This window comes from Pyxicephalus adspersus, chromosome 1 (assembly GCF_032062135.1).
Source record: "Pyxicephalus adspersus chromosome 1, UCB_Pads_2.0, whole genome shotgun sequence".
Taxonomy (NCBI): Eukaryota; Metazoa; Chordata; class Amphibia; order Anura; family Pyxicephalidae; genus Pyxicephalus; species Pyxicephalus adspersus.
This window is the reverse complement of record NC_092858.1, coordinates 71783708-71796347: the sequence shown is the minus strand read 5'-3', so window position 1 is coordinate 71796347 and position 12640 is coordinate 71783708. Positions and strand designations below refer to the sequence as shown.

The 12640-nt window shown below is 38.9% G+C and overlaps 1 protein-coding gene across 1 annotated transcript in view; it reads right to left on the bottom strand.

Moving 5' to 3' along the window:
- LOC140332797 (E3 SUMO-protein ligase RanBP2-like) overlaps positions 1-12239 on the bottom strand; it is a 40818-nt gene extending 28579 nt beyond the window's left edge. Inside the window, exons 1-10 of the mRNA XM_072413993.1 lie at positions 12065-12239; positions 8441-8508; positions 7702-7813; positions 6436-6588; positions 5344-5571; positions 3391-3530; positions 2214-2406; positions 1961-2045; positions 1486-1695; positions 443-624 (exon numbers count right to left, since the gene is read on the bottom strand). Of these exons, the coding sequence (XP_072270094.1) occupies positions 443-624; positions 1486-1695; positions 1961-2045; positions 2214-2406; positions 3391-3530; positions 5344-5571; positions 6436-6588; positions 7702-7813; positions 8441-8508; positions 12065-12136 (1443 nt within the window). The 5' untranslated portion in view covers positions 12137-12239. The remainder of the gene's footprint in view (positions 1-442; positions 625-1485; positions 1696-1960; positions 2046-2213; positions 2407-3390; positions 3531-5343; positions 5572-6435; positions 6589-7701; positions 7814-8440; positions 8509-12064) is intronic.
- Between the last annotated feature and the right edge of the window lie 401 nt (positions 12240-12640).

Here is a 12640-nt window from a genome sequence, read left to right as displayed (position 1 = left end):
ACTCTCCTATTCTCAGCAGCTCCACCACCTGTCAGCACACTAGTTGAGAATAGCAAATTAGTGTAAGAGCTGGTGTGCTGTCAGGTGGCAGAGCTGCTGGGAATGGCAGAGAAGTGTGATCCTTATATACATTGCTCCACCATTTTCAGCAGCTCCTGTAAGCAGTGTGAGGAGAGCCGCACACGCGCCTGCTGGTTCAGCTCTTACTGTCACACTGTCACTAGCTTTAGAGCAGTGTAAGGAAGGCCGCCGGCACTTCTGCCTCAAGTCATTTGCGACCCCCAACTAACCAGACATGAACCAGCACCAGTGCTCTAGCAGATCTAGAATAAGAAGCCACATTGGCAGCATTAATGTCTCCAAGAAAAGGTTAACTGAAAACTATATATGAAGTACAGTTTGCAATCTGAAATTAACTGGTCTTTGAAAACAGAAAGCATACCTCCAGATCAAGAATGCATAAAGATTCTGGATTATTTGATTCAAGCTTTGAAGTTTCCTGAGGTAGCCGAGGGAAAAGCTGCTTAAGCCATTTGCGAAGATTCGGCAAAGAAAACATGAAGTGCCATTGAAGACCAAGCCAGGTTAAGTGCTGCAAATCACCATTGTGTACACGAATGGCACCTAAGAAAAAAAAAAAATGCTGTAGCATAGCAGATTTTGGACTGTTTTCCAATTTTTACCTTCTGAGCAGTCATTATGAATACCATACATTTCTGTTTAAAATTAGGCCACAAAATGCTATTTCAGAAGAAATTAAATTTAAACAGATGAGTACACAAATCTACAAAGAAAACTGTAGCAAACAGGAACCCTAAAGCCAAGCTGTCTGTGTAGTTTAATAAGTGCCTGGAATGAGGTACCCAACAAGCAAACCTGACCTTTAAATCTATTTCCCACTACTAAAACAATTAAATTAAGTGTCTGATAGCTTCTATTCAAGTCAAAGAGGGCATCAATGGTATGCCTGCCAATTTGAAACCTGAATAGAGCTGCCCATGAGCTTAGGTAGCCACACCTCAAACATGTGTGTCTTTAGGAAGAGACAACAAAACAAAAGTTTTTTTTACTCCTGAACTGCACAAGGCTGAAAAAATTAAAGCAGGACATACCTAAAAAAAAAAAGTAATAAATAATGAACAGGCGGCTAGCCATTTATTGAAGAAATTGCTATGAGAGGTCTCTTCTGAAATAAAAAAACCTACCTGTTAGCAGATTTCTTTAGAGTGTACAATTAACTGGGCTTAGTGTATACTAAAGGAACACCTCAATGCTCATGTGCAGATGTTACATGATTTTGGCTTGGGCACACTGCTGCCAAAAATCCCAACCACAAGTGTTGGCACAGAAGCAGGAAAATTAGAGTTTGGCACCTATTTAAGCAACCACAGATTCAAGTCTCCCCCCCCCCCTCAACAACCAGACATGATAGTCTAAATAATAGGCAGAAAAGACCTTAAATTTTACATGTGGAGCAGGCCTTACCATAGTCATATCGATGTAGTTCATTTAGATCTGGGATCTGACAACTTATATTGGTTATGTCATCTGTACCCAGGAAAGACGCATTCATTGACAAATCATTTCCAAACACCATCTGTAGCAAACTACCTTGACCCTTTACGTTAGCAAATGTTTCTGTTACATCTTTAAGAAAATCATCCTTGCCGTGGCTTAAGCTCAGTAGTAAGTGTCCTGTAAAGGCAAATTTAATAACATGAGAATTTTATCCTAAACATCCTTTAGGATCCTTATCAATAAATCTTAGGAATAATAAAAAATACAAAAGTAGTAATTTATATATATAAGAATTCCAACTAGAATATTTACTTTTCTAAAGCTCTAGGCACTATGACCATCATAGAATCTTGATCGCAAAGGTATCAAAAATTTGTAGAAATGTAAACAATCTATGATTCTATCATACAGAAAGACTTTTTAAATACCAAAAATCCATTACCTGATTGACTTTGTCGATCACAGGCCAAACCTTCTAGAATATTTTGTGAATTTTCATCTCCTTTAGCTGGTTTATTCCATGGCACCTAACCAAAGTAAATATTTTCGATTACCACAGGAAGTTTAATGTCCGTAGCAGTTTTGACCCTGATGCTTAAATTGTGGCTAAAAAACTGAACACATCAGATTGATTTAAAGTTCAATTTTTATATTCTTACTATTCTTGGTATAATATGTACCATATCATTACATACCTGGAAAGCAAGGAGATAGCAGAGTGCAGCTGGTTCTAATGACCCCTTCCACTGAACCTCACTGTGCTGAGCCATTTTCAATAACTGAGTTCCAGTATGCATGTAGTAGTGACCTCGCATTTCAGTAAATGTAACTGACAAGTCATCTGTGCCATCTGCATGGGGCTTCATTGACAATAGTGCCTGATCAAAACTGATAAGGGAGAACAACATTTTATAAAAAGAATTCACAGCTTTGTTTTAGTCTAAGCTTTCATCTAGGAGTAAACTAGGATCATTGTAATAAAAAAAATTAAATACAAATAAATAACTGTAGGACACAGCCCAACAAACCCCTCCTAATAACAGTATGCCAAAAAAAAAAAACAAGTTTGTAGCAAGCTAGTACCACCAAGCATGATCATAAAGCGGCATATTTCAGGACTTTAACTGTATGTTTACTAAATTCTATGTTCCAAGAGTTAAATTGCTCTCTTAAGTCTAGGGGGACCATTAGCAGCACTTTACCAATCCAGCCCTTCCCCCCTCCCCAAAAAAAAAAAACACTACATTTTTCTTACATTTTAACTACCATCAGCTGTAGGCAGATACACTGCTTTCACCTTTACAATGGAGAACTAATATTATCCAGCTTGTTCTCTACAGGAACTAAGCAACTTTAAACAACCAGCAGATGCCATGAGGACAGCTCCTACCTCAAGGCAATGCCTGATCAGCTCACAATGACGATGCCATGTGTATGTAAAGAGTAGTAGAGCATAACAATGAAAGAAGTGAGAGTTGAGAGGTGCACCCCAGACATGGAGAGAAAAAAAAAAAAACTGCTGCTGTGTGGGTACAAACCGCCCTGCAGGTAACCAGATCTATATGTGGCTGCAGTGCAAATCTTTATGACTCAAATGCACGGCCGAAAGTGTCCTTACCATAAAAGCAGTGAAATATAAAAAAAGTGTGGATGTAAGAAACTTGTGCTCATGAATCCACCCGAAACTGCACAAGACAGGAGTTGGGCATTAGGTGCTCTACAAAACATACATCTCTTGAGACCCAATAAAAAAAAGAGAAGCCTGTATGTCTTTTTTTGCCAGATCATTTAAAAATAATTTGCTCTACCTTATCTTTTCTAATAGGCATTTTAGTAAACCCAAAACAAGCAGCATAACATTAGAAAATATACCTTTTAAGTGCTAGCTTGCTTTCCTGCACATCTCTAGTAGAAAGAGTTACAACGACAAGGTCTGCAAGTGCAAGTAAGAGTTCCTTATTAATTGTTCTCCAATTGCTTTTAGATGAAGCGCCATTTGAGGACAAATATTCCTGGAAGAGAGATAAAAAAAAAAATCTAGATCAATTTAAAATCTATGCTTATCTGCATTATTAAAACATCTTATTTCCATTTTACTTGTCAACATACGAGGGGGTGCTGAGAAGTTCCTGGCTTTGCCCCATTACAGATGAAATAGAAAAATGAGTGTGGGGGCATACGACAGCCTAATACCTTAGTATGTACTTGTGCAAAAAACATTTATTTATAAGGTTGGACTGACATTGTGGGAAAATACATGGATCCTTTGAGGGGATATGTATATTCTTATAAAAGTATGCTTATCTACATATGGATAAAGCAGTATGTGGATAACCAGTAAAGATATTTCTGAACCAAGGAGATTGCTTAAGCATATAGTTTATAGAGGATATTCATTTTGATCAATGATATACCCATATTCGTTTAATTATTTAGGACTAATATGACATTGATTATAGTAAACATAGATATCATATTTAATGAGAATTTAAATATCACCAACTGTATGAGGTAAGATAGATTATTGGAATACCAATATACTATTAGATCATCTGTTTATTAAATATTTAGATGTATCCAAAATGTAATGCTTTGATTGGGCAAAATGCGTCGGATTAACAAAGCTGTGTTTGAAAATATTTAAATGATTGATGTTCTCTGCACATTAAGCAGGTGATCTATGTCTAGTATTGTAGGTACATAACCTCAAGGAGTGAGGGAGTACCTCTCTAATTCTACTGTGGATGATAATGAAAATGTTTGGGTAACTAACCTCAAGGGGTGAGGCAGTACCTCACAAATTGTATTCTTATCATTTATGTTATTTTATACACTAGATTCTGTAGTAGTAGGTTTTGTTTAATACACAAAAAAACTGTTGCCAAAAAAAAAAAACCTGTCTTTGCACTATATTTACTTGGATACGCTGTACCAAGTGCATCAGTCTAAGGGGGTAATATGTTTAATAAACATGTCATTTCATAACTCTGGCTCTCTTCTTTCTGGGCAAAGCCAGGAACTTCTCAGCTCCCCCTCGTATATTTAACCATTGACACTCCCCCACCCACATTAAGGGGAAAAAAAACAAAAAAACACAGGTTTCTTTCATGGCTCTACAGGGCATTCAGCAAGCAAAGAAAATACACTGCAAGGAAAGATCTTGGCCCTGCACGTTAGGCTACGTAGACATGCTCCATAATTGTCATTGGAAACAATTGTTTCCTGCAACAAACGTCTGAAAGATCAATGTCCATACAGCGCCTTTCTTTTTTATAGCGAGGGGAGAATAAGCAAGCGGCACCCCGCTGTGCTCTCTCCCCTTCACTTCCATTGAGGTTGTTCATTTTCCATCATTCACGGATCCGTCAGGATCTCCAAGATTACCCAAGGTGGCCCTAGATGAATGACAGGAAAGGAGGAGCAGATGATAAATGCTATCCCCTTTCCATACAGACAGACTTGACTGAATGCTAGAAATGGCCAATGTATTTTCAGTTGTCCTCCTCGCACACTTAGGTCTGTCTCATGGCATTCAAAATCCTAATGAGCTCTGCCATTACCAAAACCCTCTCAGCTGTCAAACCATCGCTGTGTTAAAGCAGGGGACAGCTGTGCCAGAAAAGTGACAGGATTGTGGTAGCAGGGGCAAAGGTGGTTGAGTAGGGAGAATTAAAACAAATAGCTAAGGCTGAATACACTGTTTCTAGCTGATTTTATATAAAAACTGTAGCGTTAATGGATCAAGCTGTCTAATAATAAAAAAGTTAATATCAAATTTTAGAGAATTTGGAGAAGGGAAAAACCAAGGTTAACTAAACAAAATACCTTTAAAACTTGCACAACGCAAGAGCACCAATCTAAGTGTGTACGTAAAGCTCTTCTCTCTGGCTTCAGACAGTGGATCACAGCTTCATCTAGTCTTTTACTTGACCGAAATAACTCCACAAGTCTAATATTCACAAAAACATCATTGGGCCTCGCAAAGAGTTCTGACTGGAGCAAATCAAACAACTGATTCCAGCCTGTTTCACCTTTAGTGTTCAGGAGCTGCTCCTGGAAAAAAAAAAATTAGACATAAAAACCATGTACATGACAAAAATTAAGATTTCCAAGTCGCAAACCTGTACTGGAAGATGTTGAAATGGGGGGTGGGGTAGACAGGGCTTTACTAAGACATAGAATAAATATTCATATAAAAAAATTGGTAAATGTGGCTTTTAAGTGGCGAGTTAGGCATTGTAATCTAAAAAATGTGCACCTGCAATATTCACCTGGAGGAAATGATTGATAAAAGTAATTCATTGCTTATTTCCCATATTGCTTCAAAAACATAAAAAGCTTTGGGGAAAAAAAAATTCCTGGCCAACTGATTAAAATGAAGATGAAAAGTCGGTAGGAACTATGATTTGCAAAGCGATCATGATGGTGGCATCTTCCACAACTACTAACACATACAATTATTTTTTTTTTATATCTGTACAGAGGCATAGCTTAACAATGCTGGTGCAGGAGTTGGAGACTCTGGAACAGCAGAGAGTGTGACACTTTGGTCTACAAACACCTGGTCATAACTATTTACTGCAGGGGGTGTTCCCCAACCTGAAAACCATCAGCAAAAAGGTTTTTATTTTAGTTAAATATATCTAGATAAGTTGTGCCAAGAAACTAGATCCTATGGTGTGCATTTATTAAATATTTTCACCAAAGAGTTACAAATTTTTCTTAGTGGATGCATTCAAGTATGAATACAAGGTGAAAAATGAAATTAATTCGGTGTGAAAACATTGAAAACTAGATCAAAAAATGTAGTGAGTGTGGAGAGATGCAGATTAGCAAAACCTTTAAATACTTTAGGCCATACCAACCAAAGTGTGAGTAATGCAAAATTGAGGCAAAACAAATGTTCCTGTAGCTTACTTTTAGTTTGTAGATAACCGGACTTCCTGGGAAAAGCTTGGCTGCTTTTTCCACCCAATATTCTGCTCTCCCATCTGTAGCATCAATAGTGCATATCAGCTCAGCAATCTTAAGGACAAGATCCTTCTGAGTAGGGTTTAGTTCCAAAGAACGCTAAAATCAGATGAAAAATATTGCATTATGTAAGGAATATATTTTTGCTGAGTCTTGAAGTTAAGTTGTTTTTGTGTTTTTTTCTATACTTTGCAGATAATTGAGTTGTGTCAAAACTAGTTATATCCTCCTTATCAGTAGGTCAATATTTGCTCCATCCTTACCTTGAATCTTCTTACCTTGAAACATCTTGCTCAGCAAAGTTGTTAATTAAGTTTCTTGTTACTGACTAACTAATAAGTGTCTTCCACCTTGTTGTCTGACTATATAAACTGTGATGTAATAATAAACTTTTGAGACGTGATATAACCATATGCTTAAGCTGCATGTGTGTAATTCACTGCTCCCAACGCGTTGAAAACAGAGGTCATGATAGAGGGATAAAACTGATCTGGGATCAGCAAGAAATCGCCTTAACACATTATAACCAGGAAGTTGTTTTTAGTACACAAAAATAAAATCGAGAAAATTAAATATGGAAGTTAAAAAATTACATTTTAAGCAGAATTTCAGCCAGCACAACAGAGACTGACAGGATAAATAAGAATACTTATCTAGAGTGTAATATTGCAATTACAAACTGTACATAAACTTACAATATAAATAATATAACACTAGCAAACGGCAAATAGGTATATTCAGGACTGTTAAAGTACAGGTAGTTCCTGAGTTACATACGAGATAGGGACTGTAGGTTTGTTCTTAAGTTGTATGTAAGGCAGAACAGGTACAATTATTTAATAAATGCAATTAGGACAGATGTTTTTCTCACTGTGAGTTATTCACAAACAAAGCAAAAAAAAAAAAAAAACTTTATGGAGCCTAGGCATTCATTTACTTCTAGAGCAAGCTGAGCTTTATTATGCATAAAGAAACAAAGCAAACAATAAAGAGTTCCAAGATGTTACAGATCAGCTCAGCTCATAAGATCATCCACAACCTCAGCTGTGTTTAGCAAAAGATTTCTTCTGCAAGTCATGCAAACTGCCCTCTCCCCCCATCAAGCCTCTTTCCTGCACACGAACGAGCAGGGAAGCCCCATTCGTATCTAGGAGTCGCCTGTAATTTGGATGTCCCTAACCCGGTGACTACCTGTATACAGTAATGACATACCTTGTAGCAGCCAACAGCTTTATCAACAATGCCTTCAAGCTCAAAAAGGTGACCAAGAAACCTGTGAGCTTTTGGATCCCTTGCTTGCACATCAATGTATGATGACACGCATCTGAAAACATATTGAACAATAGATTTACATGTTAAGTAAGCATTTTATAACATACATTAAAACAAAAAAAAATAATAATAATAAAAAAAAAGAATTGTGTGTCGCTGAACAAAAAAATTATCATAGGAGATAAATACAGTTTGGGAAAAAATATTAGTAACAGTAACACAAAATTGTTTACACATGCTTAGAGGAATCTGTAAAAATGTTACACTGTGTACAGGTTCTCAGCTGTCACTGGAAAAGATTATTAGTGATTGTTTCCAGCAAACACACAAGTAAACCTGAATTGTTAATTCTGTAAAGAGGGGAAGGCTCCCCGCTGTGTTCTTGGTCATAAAGTGATCTGCCATGACAGCTCACCAAAAAGCATTAAGGGACGGCTGTATAGATGTTAGATTCAGGGCTGAAACTATCACAAACAGCTCTCAAGCAGTAAGGATCTAAAATGTGTACACCTCTTAGCAAGTTAAGGCTTATTATAGCAATAGTACATATAAGAATGCTGTTTTATACACCCTAAGGACAAAACATTTCTTGGTCATTAGATTCAGATGGTATTATAGAAAACCACACAGCTCAGGGTTTCAAACTATACAAATTTAGCTAAAAAGTAATTTAAATTACCTCTTGGCAAGGTCATATTCTTTAGCTTCATAGTACAACTTTGCAAAGAGAAATCCTTTCATGGCTTTCTGGAAATAAAACAGACAACAATAACATAGCACATTTTAAAAGAAAACACTTTTCTCCCCACAAGATTTGCAGCTATCTTCATGTTCAATGTCAACTATTTACATTTTCTGGATCTATTTTCCTTCCATCTGAAAATTGGGAAGACTAGTCTTTATCACCGCCTCTTAAATATCAGTATTAAACTCAGTGTTGTAAAAAATGTGGTAGACACTGAACAGAAATTTGATGCTTCAAAAAGTATTGTATCAACCTCAAGCTCTATGCAGAAAACCAGTGAGCCAACACATGAGCAGAAAATTACTGAAACAGCATACAGGATACCCCCCTGTATTGTGACCTAGCTCTTCAGTTATCTTCCCAAAAACAGCTAGGTGGTTCCTGAAAAGTGCTGGGTGGTGTGCACGCTAAAAGGGCCTAGGGAGAACGCTTGACTCCTATATCACTACAGGACACAGCAATGATGTAGGGGGTCAGAGGAAAGAACCTCATTGCACAATGGGGGCACTATAACAAAGAACCTCTAATTGGAACTGAAAGTGACTGTATAGACTGCAGCTGTGTTGTAGACGTGTCTTTAGAGAGCCAGCTAGTCGTAACCACCTAAACTGAAGTGGAAACTAAGTTTTAAAAATGTTCTATCAGGCATCTGGGGCACATCTGAAGTTAGGCTGAATAGACACCGGCGGTAAGGTTATGTTTACTTCAGTTACTGCTTCCTCACACCAGGAACCACTACTGATTGAAAAACTGCTGGGCATGAAGGAGCCCAGCAATTATTGCCCATTACCAATACGAGATGTCCAACAGTTACTTGGGAGCAGTAAAGTTTTTCCTGCTAATGTGAGCTAAGCCTAACTTGTTATACTCCTAAAAAAAACATGGAACACTAGGAAGTCCCAGGGTCAGGGAAGTGGGCGGGCTGTGTCCCTGCACACAATGTGCCCACTCCCCCATTGCAGGCTCAGATCTGCGATGGGATAGTGGGCGGGGCTATGTCATATGATGTCACTCTGGGGGAGGTTTCTCCCCCTTTAAGTGACAACCGGCTTCCTGCGCATGCGTGGTCCGGAGCCGGTTATTTTAGTGGTCCGTGGACCTGAAAAGGTTGGCAGCCGCTGGTCAAGAGCATATTACAAACAAGATGGAAAACTTGTAGAAAACTGACAATATTAATGTTACTGGATACCTATCGCATACATTTGGGAACACTAAAATAGCTGTGTTTTACCCCTTTCATAAAAAAAAAAAAACCACTTTCCGGGGCAAACACTGAAGTATCATTTATTATTGTCATTAAACCAATCATTCCTCACACTTACCAAATTATACCAAGTCACTAAATACAAATACTTAAAAAAACCCTCTATACAGTTCATATATGTGAAGTTACGCACAATAGGGCACAAAAAAAAAACAAAAAAAAAAAAAAACAAAGATCCTTCATTCAAATGATTCTGCAACCTCTAAATTGATAATTCCAACAAGACAATGGTCATTAGCTGCTCATGTCTGCACAAATACCCATGGCTGCCAGAGAACTGATCAATGTCAATACATTATTTACCTTTATAACTAATAGATTGCATTTTCACTTAGATTTTCAGACAGAAATAAGAGCAATGCCAAGTTTGTTCTATTGATTAATATTTTGATGATCAGACTATTTGCTAAATGCTTCATTTAAAGCAGAAATGGACCCGCCATACACACCTATCCCTGTTCTATTGCTGGGTGCCACCATCATCTTCCTTTATGTTGAGAAAATCTTTGGCCATATTGATTGGCTGGGATGATGTTACTTCCAGGCAGAAGTGAGAAAGTTTAATAATTCCCAGAATGCACAGGAGAAGCTGGGATTGCCGGATATTCTGGCATGCACAGCTCAGCTTTTGTGACAGTTTCCCGCAGTGATCAGGCAGGTATGAGGGATTATTGCAGAAGGGGTATTGCCTGTCCCTATCTTCAATAATGACCTGCCCGATCATGCAGAACTTTCCTCCTGCTTTAAATAACCACACGTATACAAATACTTCTACCAGCAAATCCCCATTGTATAACTTGGTCATTTAGCAGAGAGCACAGTAGAGAGTCAGTCTGCAGAACGTGCACATTGTGTCAGGATGACTAACATAGTCAACAGAGCTAAGAAATAAAAAGTCTACACTTTACAGTTCTTACAGAGTACTCATCAAAAAGCCAGTCATAAGCACAAGTTGTCATTGAACAAGTCGGTAAGTGAGGAATATCTGTACAATATAAAAAGGATTGTATAGGCTTTAGCCAATAGGCCCTAAAACAGGCAGATGTCCCCCGAACTGGTGTACCCATTGGAGGATTTTTTATTTATTCTTGACCACAACTCAAAATGCTGGGTTCTTTTCGGTCTCAGAGTGGTCACCAGGACAAATAAAGGAGGGGACTGACCCCAGTGCCCTGTTCTTGCCGGGTCCTTTTAGCCCGGCACTTTTCAGTAACCACCCGGCTGTTTTTAGTTGGCTACTCAAGTTGGGTCAAAATACAGGGGATGCCACCCGCCTACAATTTCTTCCCACTCAGCGTAAAAAAAAAAAAAAATTCCTGGGTTGAACACTGCAGCGGGGGTCAAACCGTAACAATGTAACTGTACCTAGTTTAGTCTTAAAGCGTACTTAAACTTAGTTAGAAATTTCACTTTACAGAAAAGGGTAGACAACCCTAACGTAAAGTAAGAATTCTGTTTGTTCTTGATTGCTGAGGGGATTGAGAATGAATGGGAGTGCAAAGCCCCCTGGTACACCTAGATCACACATCCTGGGAGGCTCCTGGGTGCTCCTTCTGCACATGACCCAGCATCTTAATGATGTGCAGAAGGAGGCTTTTTGCACAGAGAAAAATTGTTTTTTCAACCTATGTCACCTGATCACACACCTGGGTCTGGTGACATAGGAAGAAGAAGAGAAGATGCCAGCGCAGGTGTTTTGTTTTTTGGCAATTTTCAGTTTAGTTCCTTTTTAACTAAAAAATGTTGTCCTTACATCGACTTGAACTATAAGTGTCAACACAAAGATCACACACAAAACTACACACAGCTCTCCCATGATGCCACACAACTCTGATGCAAACGTGTAGCCAGAGGTTCATTTCTCAGTGTGATCCCCCCCCCATTGTGGTTCCGTCCAGAGAGCCCAGATCACTGCAGTACATAATAGTAGAGAGTATTGGTGGGAGTGACCACCGAGTGAAGGGAGGGGGGACACAGCTAATATATTCAATGAAGTTTCACTTTCTGAAGATACAATGGGTGCCTATCTGTCAGTATTTGTGTATTGCGGGCACCAGGAGAGGTGAATGTTTACTTTTCTACACGGGCAGCTTCTATTGGCCCTTTTCCTGACATTATTGGGAGTGAAGCTGTAAAGCGGGTGGCTGTCCCCCCCTGGCAGTGTGGATAGTGTGGTCCCGGGCTATACATAGCGCTGCCTCCTACAATGACACCCCATAGGGAGCGCACAGCATTGTCACACCGGCATGTCAATGTAGTCCATGCTGAGAGAAGGCCGGGGGTCGGTGGCTCACCTCCCGCGGAGAGGAAACGCTGCTCTGAACATTTTCGATGTATTTCTGTAGGTCCGCTTTACTGCGCCTCATGGTGACCGCTCCGTATCGGCACGGCCCAGTGTATGCCGCACTTTTCACACAACACTTCCCGGAAAGCGCTCACGTAACTCCGGCAGCTCCACGGATATGACGTCCTAGACGTCACTTCCCTTAGTTTGAAGCGGCCGGGTCCCGAGGAGGGGGGCGGGGTCTGGTGTGAGGCCTGTCAGTGTCACGTGACTGTGCGCTGGAGATTTAGGCGGGTAATTTGATGATGGAGGGTGGGAATTCCCTTCTTTGTCCCACATTTCTCCTCAACAGAAGAGTTCTGTATAAACAAATGTAACAGTCACGATAAAAGTGTAACATTTGTCACAATGTAAATGTTACATTAGTCTGGATAGAAATATAACATTAGTCACAATATAAATGTAACATTAGTCTTGATATAAATCTAACACTAGTCACAAAATAAGTGTTACATTAGTCACAATATAAATGTACCATTAGTCTTGATATAAATATAACATTAGTCAAGATATAAGTGTAACATTA